Source organism: Mixophyes fleayi, chromosome 2 (assembly GCF_038048845.1).
Source record: "Mixophyes fleayi isolate aMixFle1 chromosome 2, aMixFle1.hap1, whole genome shotgun sequence".
Lineage (NCBI taxonomy): Eukaryota > Metazoa > Chordata > Amphibia > Anura > Limnodynastidae > Mixophyes > Mixophyes fleayi.
In genome coordinates, this window is record NC_134403.1 from 118,706,428 (window position 1) to 118,726,431 (window position 20,004).

Genomic DNA, 20,004 nt, shown 5'->3' on the forward strand with positions numbered 1-20,004 from the left:
ACTCTTCTGGGCTAATCCTAATGCATTACAAGCCAGCCCTGCACTGAGCCTAAGCCGACTCTTTGAAGTGAATGGATTCCAAACATCTCACTATCATAAATGTGCACTTTACCAACCTTGCTTATCGCCTGTACAGTGTTCTCCTGCCACTCCAAGTTGCTCCAGAATCGGGACTCCAGTCCTGGCATCGATCCCATGCAGCAGATGGTTCTACTTACCTCCAGGGCTAGAAGAGCACACCCGTACTATACCTGGGCCTGCGCACCAATTGGCCCATTACCTCCGGGGCTAGATCAGCACACACCTCCATACCCAGCCTTCTGACTCACTGCTGACTCCAGGGAGGAAATAGCAAGACTGTAATTTCCCGCTGGCGACTGCTGTGTGCCGTGCTTCCAGATCTACACTTCCCATCAGATTATACAAAGTTCCAGGCTCCAGCTCCTCGCTGTCAACTGATATGTGCTGTGCATTCAGGCCTACCTTCCCCGCCAACTTATACACACGTGTATAATCAGCACAGCCATCCATATCAGCTCTGCTGCTAGCTATGGACACAAACACGTTAAAGCATGCTGACAGTTATGTATCCAGTCGTGTGACCCGTTTGTGACCAGCTGAAGGATATCTACGTAAACAAAGCTCAAAAGTTTTGTAATCTGGTACGCATACATCTGCACAAGTGTGTCCTGGGTGTTTCACATATATCATATGGAAATACTGCGAGTTCAGCCACTGTGACTTTGTTTGAGAATAAGCTGTAACTTGTATTCTACATCTACACATTGGATGTTATATTACAGTTTTTGTTTCCTGGTTTCTTCTCCACTGGTGTTTCCGGTCCTACTGTGGGTTCTTGTGTGATCCTAATATTATATAAATATACTACACTATTGTGCGCCTCCTCCTCCATTTTTCTTTTATATATATATATATATATATATATATATATATATATACACACATATGATGTAGATTAGATGGATACATGGAGGAGGTATATGAATACAGAGCCTCAGTAATGAAGTATATTATGAACTTTGATGATTAATTGATGTGAGAGAGTGACGAAGTTAAGGTCATTGTTCACAGCACTGCATCCACACCAGTTATTTAGTGTTATAATATCATAAACAACTGGGAGATTGTCTCTATAATTTAAGCCATTTGACACAGAAATATATGACTTTTTTATTCTTATGGTAATTATGCTTTAGTATTTCACCTGCAGTGAGTGGTTTACATAGGATGAGCACCTCATAAAGCTAGTTATGGTATTTCTATTCACACTAATTCAATACAAAGAAAGTTATCTTTATTTTAGCTCTTGTGCATATTGTTCCTGAAAGGGATTTTTCCACTGTTTTCAATAATGACATGTTCTGTCTGTTCTCCTGCCAGTAATAGTGAAAATTCATATAGTTCTTTGTAGTGATCTACAATGAAGTATCGGATAAGCCATCCATTTCTTTTGGTTAATGACTGTAATAATTTTGTACTTACACCATGGGGGTCTTACATTGTACATATTGAACCTAGAGAAATCAAACACTTAATTTACTTTGAAAAAACTATATTTTTTTTAGGATTTACTGAAATGAACTTATGTGAAAGTATGTTTTGTTGAAATTAAAAGTTTGCGCTAACAAGATCTGGTAAAACCTATTCACCTCTTGTGTGAACTTTGTAATACTATTTTAATGATAAATTCTGTCCTCTTTTGTTATCAGTTTTAGAAGTAAGCATCCCTGTGGCTACTTTGGAAGCAGCAGGAGTGCCTTATATAGACTGCATTGAAATGTGTGTGATCTCTGTTTCAGATGTCACACGACAGCTAGCTATATGTACAATTTTAGAAAGAATGAGGCATGCCATTATATAAAACGTATAATACAGCTCTGCAGCTCCCGGAAAGCTAATGCTGTCAAATGTAAAAGTCTGCTCTCATTAAATGTAATTCCACGATTGGTGGAAGTTTTACCACAATACAATACTATTTTTGATAAAGTACAATCATAGAAAACGAATTAAAATGAATTACCGTATATTCCGATTTTTTATTTTATTAGAAAATAGTGTTGGGTTTTAGGTAAAATGCCTGTGAAACAGTGCATGTCAAACTTAAGTGTGTTTCATGAATCAAAGTAAATCATACTTGCCAACTCTCCCGGAATGTCCGGGAGACTCCCGCATTTTGTGAGAGTCTCCCGGACTCCCGGGCGAGTGTGGCAATCTCCCGAATTCTGCCCACTTCACTAGGAAGTGCCCCACTTCCTAGTGAAGTGGGCAGAATTAGATCCCAAACGCCGCGATTCCCGGTGAATCGCGGCGTTTGGCCCCGCCCCCGCTGTCAAATGACGCAATTTGCGTCATGACGTCACAGGGGGCGGGGCCGAAATGACGCGATTTCGGCCACCCCGCCCCTTCACGCCCCCCTCCACTGGCTGGCTCCCGGAAGGGAGCTGAAGAAAGTAGGTAAGTATGAAGTAAATAAAGCAGGCAGCATTTAATAAATGCCTTTGTGCCACAGCTAATGACAACCACAAGTACAAGTGGATATGGGGTTGTTAAATCCAATAGGTTATATCCCCATATCCATTTACATGGTTTTGCTAGCATTAAGCAACTGTAGTAAAAGCATGATTTTTGATGTCTGTGGATTAGGTACCCAAGGTAGTTTACAAGCATTAGCAAGTAATTAGCATAACATCAAACTAGTTTCTTTAAATTACTTATGTATTAGGTACTGTTAATCTAGAATCCAATACCAGAAATCTTGAAAAAAAAAAAAAACCTCTGTGTATCTTGACATCACATTGTAAATATATATTTTATTAGCACATCTGGCTCTATGACTACTTAACATCTTTAACCTTTAAGGCTATCTAAAGACTAGCTCTGCTGACACATTATGCAAGTAAGAAGTTCATGGGGTATAGTTACTAAACTGAGGGTTTAAAAAATTGTAAAATGTTGTCTATAGCAACCAATCACATTTATTTAGTACAGTCTACAGAATGATAGCAAGAATCTGATTAGTTGTTATAGGCAACAGCTCCAATTTTTCAAACCTGCAGTTTAGTAAATATATCCCCATGAGTCTTTATATGTTTTTTTTTTTTCTATCTAAGATGTGTTATAAAGTAAAGTACATTATGGTAAAATGTGGTCAAAAGTTGGCTTTGCATAGACTTCAAAGAGTATTTTCACTTGATTGTGGCTCCATCAGTGGTACGGAGGTCCACAGTGAAACAGGGCTGCAGACAATTGCTATAGCAAAGATCTATAACCAAAGCCCCATTTGACTACTAGTCAAAATGCAGAGACTGTTCTAGTGACCTCTAAACAATACAGAGACCAATATACTAAACATCAAGCATTCTAGGGATTTATGTACTTTCCAGACAACATTTTACTAACAGTTTTAACAGTTCTCAACAGTTATAACAATACAGAGAACATTCCAGTGAATATATTACAGACAGCCTTCCAATAACCGATGTACAATACACAGAGCATTCTAGTATTATTTATAAAATACACAGCATTCTAATGATCTCTATACAAAAAAGAGAATATTCTCTTTTATTTGTATAGCTCACTATACAGTATATAGAACTTTATACAATAGAGAACATTGTAGTGATCTTTATACAATACAGAAAGTATTCTAGTAACCAATATACAGCACATGAATAGAGGAAAATGCTTTATTTAATTAAAGTTATTTTAACATTTTTAAATTGTTTTAGTGCAGTTCCAGGTCACGCATGCGAAGACGGGACCCAGACTGGCAAGCAAGTCTTTGCTTACCACTGTCAGACAATGTCACCAGGGAGCTGAGCAGTGCTCAGCTGTAACCTTTTAATTTTAGAAGTGATAGAAGATAGTGATAGAAGATTTAAAAAATCTTTCCTATTGCCGACTTTTGGAAAAAAGACCCCATAGTTTTCTTATACTGTGCCTCACAAGTGTGTACCTTTCCACTTACTTATATACATCTTCCAAAGGAATATGCATAATAAAAAAAGAAAAAAAATAGAATTAGACTTAGAAAAAAATAAAGGTAAAAGCAAAAACCTTGGAAGGTACATATTTAAAGTTAACTGTACCCAGTTAACAACTAATATATTTTTTAACCTATAGCCTTTTAGTAAATTAATGAATATAAATCATTCCATACAGAGAACTTTATTTATCCAATGTTACAATGGAATATTTTCCTAGGGGCCTTTTGAAACACAATGGACTGCACTACAAAATAATCCTCAAACCCAAAACTCTAGATTTTCCAAAGTCATTAGCCAATTGCTCTTCCTAGATTCCTTTACAAGCTATACTGGAACCCCTCCTGGGTTCTAGGGATGTAAAAAAACAGACTCACCATTTGAGCCCCATCTGAAGCAGTGTTAAACTAAGTAATAATGAAAATCACTCTTACTGCTATTTGTGTATACAGCTATCCGCCTTACTGGATAGGTGTGAACATAAACTAAACACTAACCTAGAGATAGGGTAAAACTATTGCTCCTACATAGTGGGGAATGTCTGTCTACTCCATGAATAAAAAATATAATTACTGTAATTACCATTCATTCTCCATTGATTTTGTTCGTAGTGAACTGTGATTTTATGATCCAAGGGGTTGGGAAAAGCACAGCTGCTGCAGCCTAGGACATGATGCTATTGGGAGGAGTACAGTGTTTTGTGGTGCACAATTGTGACAGGGAGAGTATATTCTCTCCAATGTATGCAGCAGACAACGAGTCAGTCTTGGGAAGGGAGGAGATTCTATTACTACTTAGTATGGTGATTAGCACAGTCGTGACAGCCCCGTCCACCTTCACATTTTTACCCTCAGTAGCGCCAGTGACACATCCGGGGAGGGGGGGGGGGGGGGTTGTCGATCAGGGCAATCACCCTTCTGTAGGCAGGGACGTTCTGCCTACAGAAGCTCACTATGTGCTGCAGGTACATGTTGGCAGACAGAGAATCCTGCCCCGCCGCTCTGATTATGTTTTAAGTACTATCAGAGCAGCCGCGCACCATACTCAGGGACCTGCAGCATATAGTGTGCAGTTCATTGATAAAAATAAAAAGAGGCTGGTGTCTAACCCCCCCCCCCCCCCCCAAAAAAAAAGAAGATCCACCCTTGAGTACCGCCTGTTAATTTTAAAGAAAAAAAAAGTGACAAAGCGATGTGGAGCAGGGTTTCAAGAACACGGAAGCTTAAATATTTACTTAAACATGAATATTTGAATTAAAGACATGTTCATTTTACCAACCATGTATTAGCCTGGCATGGAAGTCGGGGAGATATGAGAATATTAGCCTAGGGCCTGAACACTTAATCAGGTACTTGCTGTATAACTGGATTCTAAATAGTGAGCCTCAGTTTTCCCACCTTTCCCATCCTCTGATCCTTATTTGCAAAAATATCTCATGGCATTCCCTGCAACTTTACAATATTCAAAGAACTGCCCTACCCCACAAAAAGATATTAATTGTCAAATGCCATACATTGATTCGGGATCCCCCCAATGAGCTAGATGTATCAAATATATATAATGAAATCGATAATATCTGATGAAACACGCTAGAATACATGAAGCCTGATATCCAGAAAACAGCTATTTAAAATCAAATTGAGAAGTAGGACAATTCAATCTCCAGGAAATCTCGCAGGATTGACTGTGACGGCCAAGAATTACACCAGCACCTGGTATGCACGATTGAGATTTTTATCAATATCTTGATCGGTGTTAAATTTATTAGCCTGAGATCCAGAGAAATCTAACAACACAAGACACCAAAGATATGTGCAATAATTCCTTTTTTGGTAATTTGTGTCTACCCAATTGTTTAACTAATGTTGTTTCAACATGAACTCTAGAGAGCTAAGTGCACCAGTCTCTTTTTCTATGAATAGATGTTTAATTGCAATTTAGCAGTTAATATATCCTCTGAACAGATGAGGGACTGAAATGTTTTTCTATTGTTTGTTCTGGCACAATTTGTTTTTTAACTTTTTATTTATAACAGCAGGTAGTAACAATACAGGACATTGAAAATGTTAAATAGGATTAACAAGAAATGCAAGGAGGGAGCATGAACAAGGCATACATAGTATATGATGTTAATAGTAAAGTAACAACAATGTAGATCGCTAGTGAACGCAAGGTGTTCATGATCCAGCATTATCATATAATGAAGAAATCCAAAAATCAAAATAGAGAGACCATGTAGAGTTGGGAACACAAGGAAGGTAAGAGAGACTGCTGGTTATTTTGGGTTTGATGGGAGGGGAGCAGGAGAGAGTGGAAGGTGGGAGCTAGTACGAGGGAGGCATAATCCCAACCAGGGGACTGGCGCCCCCATATAAAATAAGAGAGGAACGTCAAGCAAGGGAAGGGGTAGAAAGGGGGTAGTATCTACTGCGTTGTCGAGAGTAAAAGTGAAGAGCAACACAAGAGAGTGGTAATGTAAGTGAAAGGATAGAAAGCAAAAGGTGGAGACAAGTAAAGAGGAAGCACAGGGGACATAGAGAGTGCCAGGCATGCTAGTGCCATTATAGAAGAACCAGGGGCCCCAAACTTTATGAAAGGCAGTAACAGTGTCACGGAGGAGGCTCGTCACATATTCCATGGAGACGGTGTGCCAGATTCTGTTTATAACAGCAACTCGAGAGGTTTGCAAGCCTTTCTTTCAGTCACTGGCTATCTGAAATTTGGCAATGTTGCATATGTGGTGAATAAGCTTACCAAATGATCTGGGAACCCCCCTGATAGATTGAGATAAGAGCACACATAAAGGATCCTTAGGGACATTAATTGTAGTAACCTGATTAATCAAGAGTAAGACGTCATCCTAGAATCTAGAAATGAGTGGGCAGTCCCACCATATATGGAGGAAGGTTCCTGTGAATCCACAGTTGCACCAACAAAGATCCGTGGTGTGGGGATAGATAGAGTGCAATCTCATGGGAACCATGCACCATCTAGTGTAAAGTATTTTCCTGAATAGCTGTGCTAATGGAAGACCCTACAATCCATTGCCAAATGAGAGACCATCCCTCCTCGTCCAGCTGTACTCCAAGATCCTATTCCTATGCCTGTTCAAATGGCTCCTTGGAAGGGGATGAGGGGGACAGAAGAGAACTGTACAGAATCGAAATATAGCCTTGCAGTCTGGGGTTATAAATACAGTGGAGGTCAGACTGAGTTGGGGAATGAATCTTAGCTGATTGTGGGCTTCTATGAAGCTTTTAAGTTGGAAATAGTAGAAGTGGAGGTGGTTGGGAATGTCATGTTACTCACGCATCAGATGAAGAAACCGGTCCAGACGTGCCGTCTGCCAAGGATGAGCAAAAGCACTGATGTAACCCAGTGGAAACCGAGGGTGTTTCCAGAATGAAGTAAGTGGGCAGGGATAGGAGGCTAGTTCACATTGTTTTTTCAGTTTGTACCATGTCTCTAAGGTTAAGCGAGGGGGTAGTGTAGGCTGAGGCTGGTCTGATATTCCTAGAAATCTAAGATAAAAATCTTACCCCCAAGTCTGTGGACATCGCATCTTCAATACCCACTCATTTTTTAACCCATAAAAGTGTCAGCCAAGAGATGAGGTGGCTCAGTTGTGTGGCATGGTAGTATTTATCAAGTAAAGGAAGGCCTAAGCCCCCATTGTGTTTAGATTTAACCAGTCAGAGCCTGCAATGTCTAGGTTTTTTACCGTTTCACACAAATTTGACACAAAGAGACTGAAGAGACCACAGAAAGGGGTCTGGGACTTTAAAAGATAGGGTTTGAAATAAATACAACAATCTGGATAGGACGTTCATTTTAATTGCATTGATTCTCCTGAACCACAAAATGCAAGGGGAACTCCAGGTATGTTGATCTTGTTTGATACGAGATAGTAATGGGGGATAGTTGGCCTAGAAAAGAGTATCGTAAGAGTTTGTGAGGAAAACATCCAGGTAGCGAATTTCCCCGAGGACGCCATTGGAAATCAAAATTGAGTTCCAGAAGTTTCTTAATGTGGGACGTAGGATGTAGAGCGAGCGCCTCTGATTTGGAATTGTTCACTTTATATTCAGACAGAGAACCAAATTTCTGCAATTCAACAAATAGATTAGGGAGGGAGAGTCTGGGTAGAGGACAAGGTTAAGAGGATATCGTCCACAAAGAGAGAAATCTTTTATTGCCTACTTTTAACCTGGACTCCCTTCACATCCGGGTTCAGTCGGATCCAGGCAGCAAGTGGTTCAATGAATAGTGCATAGATGAGAGGGGGGAGAGGGCAACCCTGTCTAGTCCCATTCCTAATACCAAACACAGAGGAGCTCAAGCCATTAGTCAAAACTGAGGACGGGATGTGGTATAAAGCTTAAATACCTTGAAGAAAATTGCCAAAGAATCCAAAGGTTTTGAGGGTTTGAAACATGAATGGCCAGGAGAGCCTGTCAAAGGCTTGCTCAGCATCTAGCACTAAAATCACTTGGTTGATATAAGAAATTAAGTCTATATTCTGCCTGGTATTATCAAGGGCTTGTCTACTGGGAAACAAACCAACATAATCTGGGTCAATAAATTGTGTTAAATGAATGTTCAACCTGTTTGCGTAGATCTTAGTGAATAGCTTGACGTCCGTGTTTAGCAAAGAAATGGGGCGGTAGTTAGCACAAATTGTTGGGTCTTTATTGGGTTTTAGTATAACTATAATAGTGAACGGGTGGTGTCCTGGTGAAACTTTCCCCCATGTAGAACAGAGTTGAAAGTGGAAAGCAAATGTTGTATCAGAATGTGCAAAAAAGTCCTATAGTACGTGATGCTAAATCTGTCAGGGCTAGGAGCCTTAGAGGCTTTCTGGGCCTTGAGGGCCTCTTTAAGCTCCTCCTCAGTAATATCCTTTTTCTATTTGGTAGCTAATGTCCTATCTTGTTTTGGTAGTTTGCAGGTATTTAGGTACTGCTGTATAACTGCTGGTGAAGAGGGTGAGGGGGCCACACCGTCAGATAGTGGTCAACTAACCTCCTCGAGAAAAGAAGGGAGAAGTGCCCACTGAGGTTAAAGCCCCAAGGGGAAAAAGGAAGTTGGTCTGTCTTGGTTGAGACAGACCGAGTGGGCTCAGAGGATGGGAATGGGAATCTGTGTATCTATAAGAATACATGTAAGGAGAAGATGGGCACTATACAGTCCCCTCACTCCTAATTCCCAAAGTGTAGGGGGGCAAGGCTGGGCAAGCAAGCCCAAGCTGGCCCACCCAGAAACACAAAATATGGTTTAGCAGAAATATCATATGGTGTAACATTGGAGCAACTAAACAAATGAAAATAGAAAACAATAGAAGGGACATGAAAAGAGAATCCAGTGGTAATTAAGTTTCCATGTTGTCCGAGATGCAGGAGGGCGACAGAAACCTGAAATCAGCCTCTAGGCCCCCGGACAGCGTATAAAGACGGTAACCTTACCTGGACCAAGCCACGGTAAATAAGCAAGCTGGAACTCCAGGAGGGATGAGGGGGAATGTCCACATTTAAACCTGAGAATAACTGCAAAGAGAAAAAAATTGAATGCATAACAGTCACATTCAAACAAGGACAACAAGTAAAAGTAAGCACAAATCATGTATAACAAGGTACATATCAAAGAGACATGAGGTGCAGTAAATGAAGTGACAGCAACAATCATCTAATGAGGTATCTGCTTACAGTGGGCATCAGCTCAGTAGAAGCGCGTCAGAAGTGCAGCCTCTTGGGTCATGGCCAAGGCGAGTGCTAGAGGGCTACTGGAACCTGGGTCCCAGCAAGAGGGGCCATAATGTTCAAAAGTGTCTAAGGGGAAGGGAAGCTAAAAGTGAGCAATTACGGTTCGGAGGCGGGTTCTGGTACCGTGCGTCCCGGGTCAAGTTTCCATAGCAGGTCTCTGCCTTCATTAGGATCACGTAGAGTGTGTTGGCAACCCCCCACATCTACAATCAATCGTAAAAGAAAAACTCCACTTTTATTTATAGCAATGTTCTCCTAGGCTCCTTGAGACTTTTATGAGTTCTCTATGAATTATCTGTGCTTCATAATCGTAGAGGGCTCTAAGTCCTGAAGATTTGAACCTTAGATTCTTCAAAGAATATATAGGGGGAGTTTCTACTTGCTGTAACTATGCTGTCTTTGATTTTAAAGGTTAGAAACTCGAGGACAACAACCCTAGGAGGTTCAGAGTCTTTAGGTCTGGAGCGCAAGGCCCTGTGGCCAGGCACAATATGAATATATTGATCAGAGAGTTTGGAGATCACAGATTGAAATAGGCAAATCGGGTACGGTTCTAGCTATTGGTGGTCCATCGTCTCAGGAATATTGCTGAGTCGAAGATTCCCTTTTCTCAAGATCCTCTGCTTTATCTTTAAAGAATGCCAGCTCTCTGTGAAGATAATCAATATCCTGCATTGCTTCAGGCAGTGTTTTAGTATTTGAGTCCACTTTATGTTCAGTAGATGCAGTACGTTTAGTCAGCAGTGCAGTTTCTCCACGAAGGTCAGTTGACAGTTTTTGAAATTCAACTGTGAATGAATACTAAAGAGACACTATCATAGCTTGAATAGAAGCCAGCGCGTCCGTAGGATCTGTCGGTATTGCAGATGAAGCATGAGGAGATGGAGGGGTGGAAAGTATAGGAGAATTCTGTCTCGTCATATGTTGAAGGATCCCCATTTGTGTCCTGCTCCTGCCTCTGGCACTGTTTTTCTACATAGTGGATGACGGATCGCCAGTAGGTTTTAGACAAGAAATTGTGTCCAGGTAGGGCGGGTCGGGTAGAATTAATTAGGCAGACATGGAAAAAAGTGTGCAAACCTTCAGTGTATTGTGATAAGGATACAAACTGTGAACATATGGAACAATCCAGGAAGAGTCAGACTTCACACATGAAGTTCCTTAAAGTTGACACCAGGTCGCAAGCTTGTAACAGGTGTTTGTGATTTTTTGTGGTTTTTTTGGTAGTTTTGTTTTTTGTTATATTTGTTGTTTTTAGTTTTTCAAAGTCAGCTTCTAAAGCAAAAGTATACATTAAGAGCCTGGGTGAGTTCAGATGACACTGGGTGTAATATTACAGTCTAGCCACGAGGGGGGCAGCAAAACCTCACTTGCAGGTATGCACTGAGTGCCGTCTGACTTAAGAAGGAAGCAGTTCAATAGTGAACATGGCAAACTGCTGAAGGTTGACAGGGACCGTTATGTATGGAGAATAGAGGTATCTGGTCCCCTAGTACTGACCTGTCATCCGAGGGCTCAATGCAGGGATCCCAGGTGGTGTTTGGAAGAGTCTGCAGCCAGCCTAACAGCCTATTCCATGCACTGACTCAGCTTTCCATCAGAAGGGACAGCTGCCAGTAAACTCTGCTCATCAAGAGAACGACAGGCAGAGGGTCCCGATCGAAGTGTAGGCCAATTTGGTGCCCTCTGTAACCAGGGTATACCTGAAGTGAAGTAGCAATGGCGGACAGTGAACTTCCAGCAGGTTGAGCCTGAGGAACTTGCATTTCAATGGCAAGGGATTTTGCCAGTCCAAATGAGGAGCTGCTGAGATGTGCGTCCGTTTAGAATGGCTGCCAAGCCACGCCCGCTGACACAATTTTTTTTTATCATTTAAATATCACTATTAACACTGTTCACTTTGGTCTATGACTCTTTGATTCCTTGGGATAATTTAAATTTGATAAAAAAATGTTCCTTGTTCTTCCTTTGGATTGTTTATCAATGCACTACATTAATTTCATCTAGCTACATTTTGCATTGCATTACCTTCTTTCCAGATGGAAGGTTGCTAAGACAATACATGTGTATGCGTTGCATTTATGTAATGATATAATGTTATTAACTCTACAAGGGCTTGGTTAGTATATTTACGTATTTCGAGCATACTTGCTTACTCTCCCAGAATTTTCTATTTCACCATGTTTTATGAAAAAAGTTTTTGGAGTATATTACATATTGATCCACAGACTCAGCTTCTTTTAAGTTCACTCATTCTGGCACCTGATATACTTCCAGGCTTATGAGTTTAGCTACATTTTTTACAGAGTTTGTAAGAGCACAGAGTCTCCTTCACAACTACAGGAGCTATTTAGTAGCCAGTCAAGTTTTTATTTCTATATTTATTTATTTATTATATTTTGTTTTAGCATTGCCTGAAAAACTCAGTGCTTAAGTTACTGTTTTTATCTGTCTAGATGTATCATATACACCATCCAGAGAGCCAGCCAGGTGATACTATGCCATCTATAGTGCGAGCCAGGTGCCTCGCCTCCATGCCACTCTCAGTCTAGATGCACTTACAGGCTATCCAGAGAGATAAGTGCCCTGACGGTGAAACAAGTACTTCTAAAGACTGGAGTTGGCTGTCTTTGTGTCCCACAGAAGCATTGACAAGTGTGTTCCCTGCTGTAGACCTCAGCCCATGACCTGTTTATAACTTAATGATGAATGTTGGGTTGACCTTATGGATTTCAGTTTCTCTGGGAATTTAGTATGTGGGAATAAAATTATAAATAGCTGTTAAATGTGCATGCATTTATCCTTGTGGTATGTTTCTAAAATTGCCCATGTTGTGTATAAAAATACATCTCTGAAATTAAGCCTATTTCACTTTTGGTGCATAACTCCAATGAATATAGGCAAAACTAAAGGTTAAAAATACTCACTATATCTCTAGCTGAATATCTTGGGTGTCTGCTTGTTTAGTTGGAGTCTTGTTGGTGATGTTCTTGATGTTCTTTCACTATGGAGCCTCTCTAAAGGCAATATGGAACTAGAAAACCAGCTATGGAATATTAGTAACACTGAGAGCCAAAAGACAAGTGTTAAAATCATGAACAGTAGTACTTTCCAAGTATACTTGCACTTCACTCATAGATAATTCTTTAAGAGTTACACATTTAGGAAGAGTTGGATCAAATCTGGAAAATACTCAGTAGAAGCCTTTTTGTTGAGAAGTTGAAACTGCACACGATAGGAGTCAGCCGGCAGGTCATGATCACATCAGTGAATCCATCACAGTTTCTGCTGCAAGCAAAGTAGTCTTATTTGTTCAGAAGGGGTAGCAGGCAACATATTTGGACTTTAGAAGGCCACGTTGGTAGTTAAGGAAGGGGAAGAGAGAGGGCTGAACAGCATCCTGTCCCAGGCCACAGTGACATATAAAATCTAATGACATGCTCACTTCCTCTTCTTTCCAGTAGAAAACGCAGAGATAATACCACCCAGTTCACATATCAGGATTAAAGAATGGTTTGAATACTGAATGCTTATTCAGTTTTTATTATGTGAATTTTGAGATCTTGAAAATAAATGTTAAATTAGATGTATTTATGGTGTTATAAAAAAATTGAAAAAACATGACAAAATGAAAAGAGAAAAAAAGGATGAGGATACATATGAGAAAAAATTAGACATTTTTTTTTTCCTTTCCAATAGACAGTGTTATTATACCTCGGTCTTTGGTTGTCATCAGGACAGAGGGACATATGGGCATTTTATGGGCACATTTTATATTGGTCTTAGATTGCCCAGTACACCCCTCCTCTTAAGGTTATGAAGGGTAAAAGTAAATTAAAGACTGTGCCCATATTCTATCAATTGCTTGGTGATGTGTTAATTGCATCTTAGCTGGTCTTTTTATTATATTATAATACACTGCACATATATCATTTTGTATAATACTTACTATATGCATATATTATCCTTAGATTGAAAGCTCCCTTGAGCAGAGCCCTCTATCCTCATGTCCTCTTCCTCCTGTTTACCTTTGCCCCCAGCTCCCTCCCTTTTTTCTCCTTTTCATCACTCGACTCCTGACGCTGTCTCTCCTCTTCTCCCTTGCCTTTGCATCTCTATCTTTGCCCTGATCCTGTTAGTAGTGCCCACACTAGTGGGCACAGGTTCAGCCTCCTTTCTTCACTCCCCACTTCTCTCCCTTCCTAATCTATCTGTGCACTGGTGTCACTTTTATCTCTTTGCCGGTGTACCTGCTCTCTGCTGAGTTTGTAATTTTTGTACATTTTGCACCACATTTGTACTTTTTGTACTTATTGCACTTTGTCTTTGTACTGCCTGTATGCTGTGTACTGTTACCCTGTTCTGTTGTCCCATGCTTTATGTGCGGTGCTGCAGACCCTTTGTGGCGCCTCATAAATAAATGATAAAAATAATAATAATAATAATAATAATAATAATAACAATAATAATATACATATACATATATAGTAAAACCAAGTGGCAACATTTTAAGTACAAGTTAACCCATGCATGATACTCATGCATTCTAGTCAAATCAAGCTACTTAAGGTCTTAAAAAGGTTCTTGTCATGCATTTGGGCCTAGCCCAGGCCTCCTCAGGGGAAGAGCATTACTTCCCGATGCAAGCGCCCTTTTTAATGTGTGTTCATGAGGTAAAATTACCTCACGAAAATGAGTTTGGGCCCTCAACTCGTAAATTTAGCCTTTACTACCCCTCCCACGGGGGGAAGGGGGGATGATGGAAGTTAACTGACTTCACTATTCTAATTTTTTGTCAAATAATGTCAGTATACCAAATTTCAGGTCAATTGGATGAGCCCTTTCTGAGAAAATAGTTTTTTCCACACACACACTAACACACGCCGCTAGGCTTTTACTTTTATATATTAGATAATGCTAAGAATTTAGTAGGTCAGTGAATAACTCCGCCCAGCAGGTGGCGCTGCAGCTTGTTTTTTTTTTCCACACACAGACTAACACACGCCGCTAGGCTAATATATATTAGATATCTATGACTGTGGGGCATTTACAATTGAATGTAAGCAACTTGTACTATGTACACAGAATCTACTATTCTGTAACATATTGATCCTTTATTGGTCCACTGAGCCAGACATTGATAATTAGTATTATTATTTTACTTTTGTGCCCTCCTTTCTAAAATATTTTTTTAAAAAATCATTACGTTCATTGGCTTTGACTGTTCAGAGGGAAAATGCTTTCATGAAGTGAGAATTTAGTTGTGTATTTTATCTATCATTATTTAGTAACTTACACAAATGCGCATGCACACACACACTTGTGTGCGCTCATTAGGAGGATTTTAAAGTAAACGGGTAATACATAAAATCCTGGATTCTAAATTTGCTGCATATCCCAAAGTTATCAATCAGGTTGAAAATGTGATGTTACAGACTTGCCTGATTGTTTTATCCTTATGACTTTTAGGGAAAGCAACAGTTTTGACAGAATGTGAGATTATTGCATTCTTTATTGAAGTTTACCAATTTGAGTTATTCTAGAATAGTTTAGTTATATTGGTTTATGTTGGCTTATTAGGCATCAACATTGCTTTAGCACCACTAAACACTTATTCAAAGTGCAAGGAATTGGCAAGAGCATGCCAATTGAAACTGAGGTTTTGCAGACAAGGTAGTGCTTGTACATTATTGCTTGTGAGGTCTTTACTATAGTGATTCTTTCCTCTGGAGAAGAGAGAAATTCCAATGATTCAGTTTGTAGGATGATTAACAGTTTTGGAACAAAATTAAAAAAAAAATTGTGTATTAATTGAACAATCAATTTAATTTTATCAATGGTTTCATACAGTGCTGTCCACAGAATCACACTTGTGACATAACCATTTTATTTAGAAACACATCCTCTATTTGATAATTGATACAAGAAAAACTACACTGTGCACATAGAATTGGAAACAAGCCCTATACAGTTACAGCTACAAAATCAAAATATTCATAATTAATTTAAGCATACAAACGTTGAAATGCACAGTTATCAATTCAATCAGAAGAATATACTCATAAGTATAGAAATGGTATCTTACAGAAAATGGATGGGTTATGTTTGGTCAGATTAGGTCAAATAGAGGCCTTAGGCAGGGTATCCATAATAGGCCGTCATCTTCTGATCTCCAGTTTTGCTACAATCTGTACATTAATCAAATATGATCATCTGATAATAAACCAGCCAGAGCAGCCCACATAATCATCTACCAGACAAAGGTTTCTATATGGTTAAAATGCAAACTTGAGTAGATTTCATCATGAAGTTCCTGTATGATTAATTATCAGTCAGAGGTTCCACCACACATGGCATCAGAGGTCCCCACACGATAAAATACTAGTCAACAGAAATACCCACATGATTTTATACCACCCTAAATAGTACCAATATGATTACATACATAGCAGCAGGGGTACCTACATGATTGTTAACCAGCCAGCAGATGTGCCCTCATGATTATATAACAGCCAGTAGGATCCTGTAGTTTTTTTTTAGCTTCTTTTTTCTGGCAGTCAATGGTCTCTTCACACTAACTGGAATAAGGAGCACCCCTACAGTCATGAGGTCTGGATTACAAAACCAACTAGCATTAAAATGCAATTGAAAGAAAGCCGCTGTGGCTTCATCCAATAAAATCATGGGACTTTACTCGAATGAGTCCATGGTGGTTTCAGGTGATTTCGCTGTTGTTACTGAACCAATTGTCTTCAAGTACAAACAGCTATAGCATTTTCAGTGGTGAACTTAATGTTACAGCCACTGGTTGCAGACTGTCACAGATCACAATTGGACAGCACTGATTGAAGTTTGCTACAGAATTCTGAATTGCAAATAGAAATCCTAGCCTGTAGTCATACACTGTAAACTAATTAAACTAACGTACATTCCTTTTTATTGTATGAAATTTTTAAGCTGTTATTCATTTTATAAAATGGGTTTTGACACCTATAATTTTTGTGTAGTATGCATTGATAATGAATGAAATGCATAAAATATTTAATATACATACACATGTACTTTATATGTAATTGAAACTACATTTCTTCTAATTTTCTTAAACTGTTCCTTATCTTTTTCAGGAAGAAGCTATTTTTGGACAACATGACCGCCTTAATTATCCTGCTATATATATTTCTTGTATCATCAAGGAGAACAACTTCTGGATCTTTCTTGATGGGATCATGTAACAATCTGTGTTTGTGTGATGAAAAGGATGGTACATTGTTTGTGAATTGTGAAGAAAAGGGTATTACAAAATTGTCAGAGATAGAAATACCCCCAACTCAATACTTAGAGCTTAATCTCTTGAACAATGGCTTGTATAAACTACATGTTAATGAGTTTTTAGATTTCATTAATTTAATATCTTTACACCTTGGTTTTAATAACATTGTAGAGATTGAACCGGGAGCATTCAATGACCTCACTATGCTTAAAAAACTTCATATCAATCACAACTCATTGGAAATTCTCAGCGAAAACACTTTTTTGGGACTGGAGAGCCTGGAATTTCTTCAGGCAGACAACAATTTTATCACTACAATTGAACCAAATACATTTAGTAAACTTAACAGATTGAAAGTTCTTATACTCAATGATAATGCCATTGATTTCTTACCTGCAAATATTTTTCGCTTTGTACCCCTGACTCACTTGGATTTAAGAGGAAACCAGTTACAAACTCTTTCTTATGTTGGATTTTTAGAACATATTGGAAGAATTATGGAACTTCAATTAGAAGATAATAAATTGGTTTGCAACTGTGATTTGTTACAACTGAAAACCTGGCTGGAGAATATGCCACAACAATCCACAATAGGAGATATTGTTTGTTATAACCCTCCAGATTTGAAAGGCGCTCTTCTACGGAAATTAAAAAAAGAAATGTTCTGTATAACAACTCCTAGTAGTGATCTTGAAGAACCTTCCGTACCACTATCATTGTTCGGTACATCATCAATAAGTGATGGTAGGATACCAACAAAGATAACTTCACTACAAAAAAGTCCAACCAAGGAAACATTTGTTCTCACAAAAGCAACAACTGTACTTCCAAGCTTTTACTGTCCAGTCCCATGCCATTGTTCTAGTTACAGTCTATCTGGAACATTGATTCATTGTCAAGAGCGGAACATTGAAAGCTTGTCTGACCTGGAACCTCCACCTCTAAATCCAAGAAAGCTCATTTTAGCAGGAAACATTATTCATAGGATATATAAATCAGATTTTACAGAGTATGGGACCCTAGGAATGCTTCACTTAGGTAACAATCAGATTGAGATAATCGAGGAGCAATCTTTCCAGAAACTGACTAAACTGCAGAAGTTGTATTTAAATGGAAATCATATGAGAAGTTTAAACCCTGGCATATTCATTGGACTGAAAAATATTGAATACTTGTATTTGGAATACAATGCAATTAAAGAAATTTCATCTGGAACATTTTCTGTAATGCCACAACTAAAAGTTCTTTATTTAAATAATAACCTTTTAAAAACATTGCCAGAACATATATTTTCTGGAGTTCCATTAACAAAACTAAATCTTAAAAGTAACCAGTTTGTAAATATTCCAATTAATAGAGTTTTAGAAGATTTGAGCTTGGTGACCCAAATTGAAATTCAAGATAACCCTTGGGACTGTACATGCAATTTAATTGGACTTAAAAACTGGATCCAACAGCATAAAATGGTTGTTGTTAGTGACATTCTTTGTTACTCTCCCAGAGAACTGGCAAGAACGGAACTGAGGTCCATTGACAATGAACATTTATGCCCTGAACTAGTAAATAGTAAAGAGTTTGTGACGCACGCAAGTTTCAACAATCTTACACCAACATCAACAACTACAAATAAAGCTGATACTATATTAAAATCAATTTCTGATTACATACCACTTTCTGTTTTAATTCTAGGTCTTCTGGTTATTTTAATTACAGCTGTGCTTTGTTCTGCTGGAATAATAGTTCTTGTTTTGCACAGAAGACGCAGACATAAAAAGAAACAGGAAAATGGACAAATAAGAGAAAACAGCCCTCTTCATATTCAGTACAGTATCTATGGTCATAAAACAACACACCATACAACAGAAAGACCAGGGTCATCTATGTGTGAACAGCGGATAACAAATCCAGTTGTTCAAGTTTACCAAACACCTCCATTTACACCAAAACATTTAGAACAGGACCAGGAGGAAGACAAGGAGTTTAATGAGTCAAAGAAATCGTGTAGAGGGCTCATAGAAAATGAGAATAATTCATTGCAAGCTACTTCAAACATAAAATTCAAAGATCCGTCTGCAGAATTTCTATCTTTTCAGGATGCAAGTTACCTTTATAGAAATCTCATTGAAAAGGAACAAGAAATCCAACAGCTTGGAATTGCTGAGTATTTGAGAAAAAATATAGCTCATTTGCAGCCCGGTATAGACGTGCATTATCCTGGGACTCGAGAAGAGGTAAAATTGATGGAAACACTTATGTATACTAGACCAAGGAAGGTTCTGGTAGAGCAAACCAAAAATGAATATTTTGAGCTCAAAGCCAATCTTCATTCAGAACCTGACTACTTGGAAGTTCTAGAACAACAGACGTGATCTACAATTATTTGCAATAAACTATACACAATACTGCATTGTGAACTCAAACATATCATCTACTATGGTAATATGAAGTGCCTCACTAAACTGTCTTAATAAAAAATAAAAAAGCAAAAGCACACTCATAATCTTATACAAACTCAGGGATATATAGCTTTATGAAGATGTGCATATATTTAAAAATATTGGATGCTATAAAGATATTGTAAATAGGATGTCCATAAAAATGCATTATTATATTTTCTAAAAGAAAAATAAATCATTTTTAAAACACTAAAGTACATTGAACATTGACTTATCATAATACATTTGTGTCATATACACATGGAACAAGTTTATTTCACCTAAACTGTGTAGTGCAACATGTGTTGGCATGTAGAAACATATTGACTTCATAGCAATGTGATGTGTCTAAGTGGGCTTAGAGCACTGTATTCTCCATGTGACAAATGCCTGCTCATGCCATTTGTCTGAAATAAACATACTGTATCTTTAAGTACCGAGTAGGGAGAAATATTATGAACATTTTAATATTGTCATAATGCCAATGTTGAATTATGGCATGTTTGTGTTTTATACTGAAATAGCTTTGTAGT

At 38.6% G+C, this 20,004-nt stretch overlaps 1 protein-coding gene across 2 annotated transcripts in view; it reads left to right on the top strand.

The window, feature by feature from the left end:
• SLITRK6 (SLIT and NTRK like family member 6) overlaps positions 1-19,686 on the top strand; it is a 125,674-nt gene extending 105,988 nt beyond the window's left edge. Inside the window, exon 2 of one of the 2 annotated variants that reach the window (XM_075199890.1) lies at positions 16,895-19,686. In XM_075199890.1, coding sequence (XP_075055991.1) covers positions 16,913-19,405 — 2,493 coding nt within the window. In that variant the 5' untranslated portion in view covers positions 16,895-16,912 and the 3' untranslated portion in view covers positions 19,406-19,686. Of the gene's footprint in view, positions 1-16,890 lie in introns of both variants that reach the window. The other variant, XM_075199889.1, reaches the window with a different exon arrangement.
• Positions 19,687-20,004: the final 318 nt, after the last annotated feature.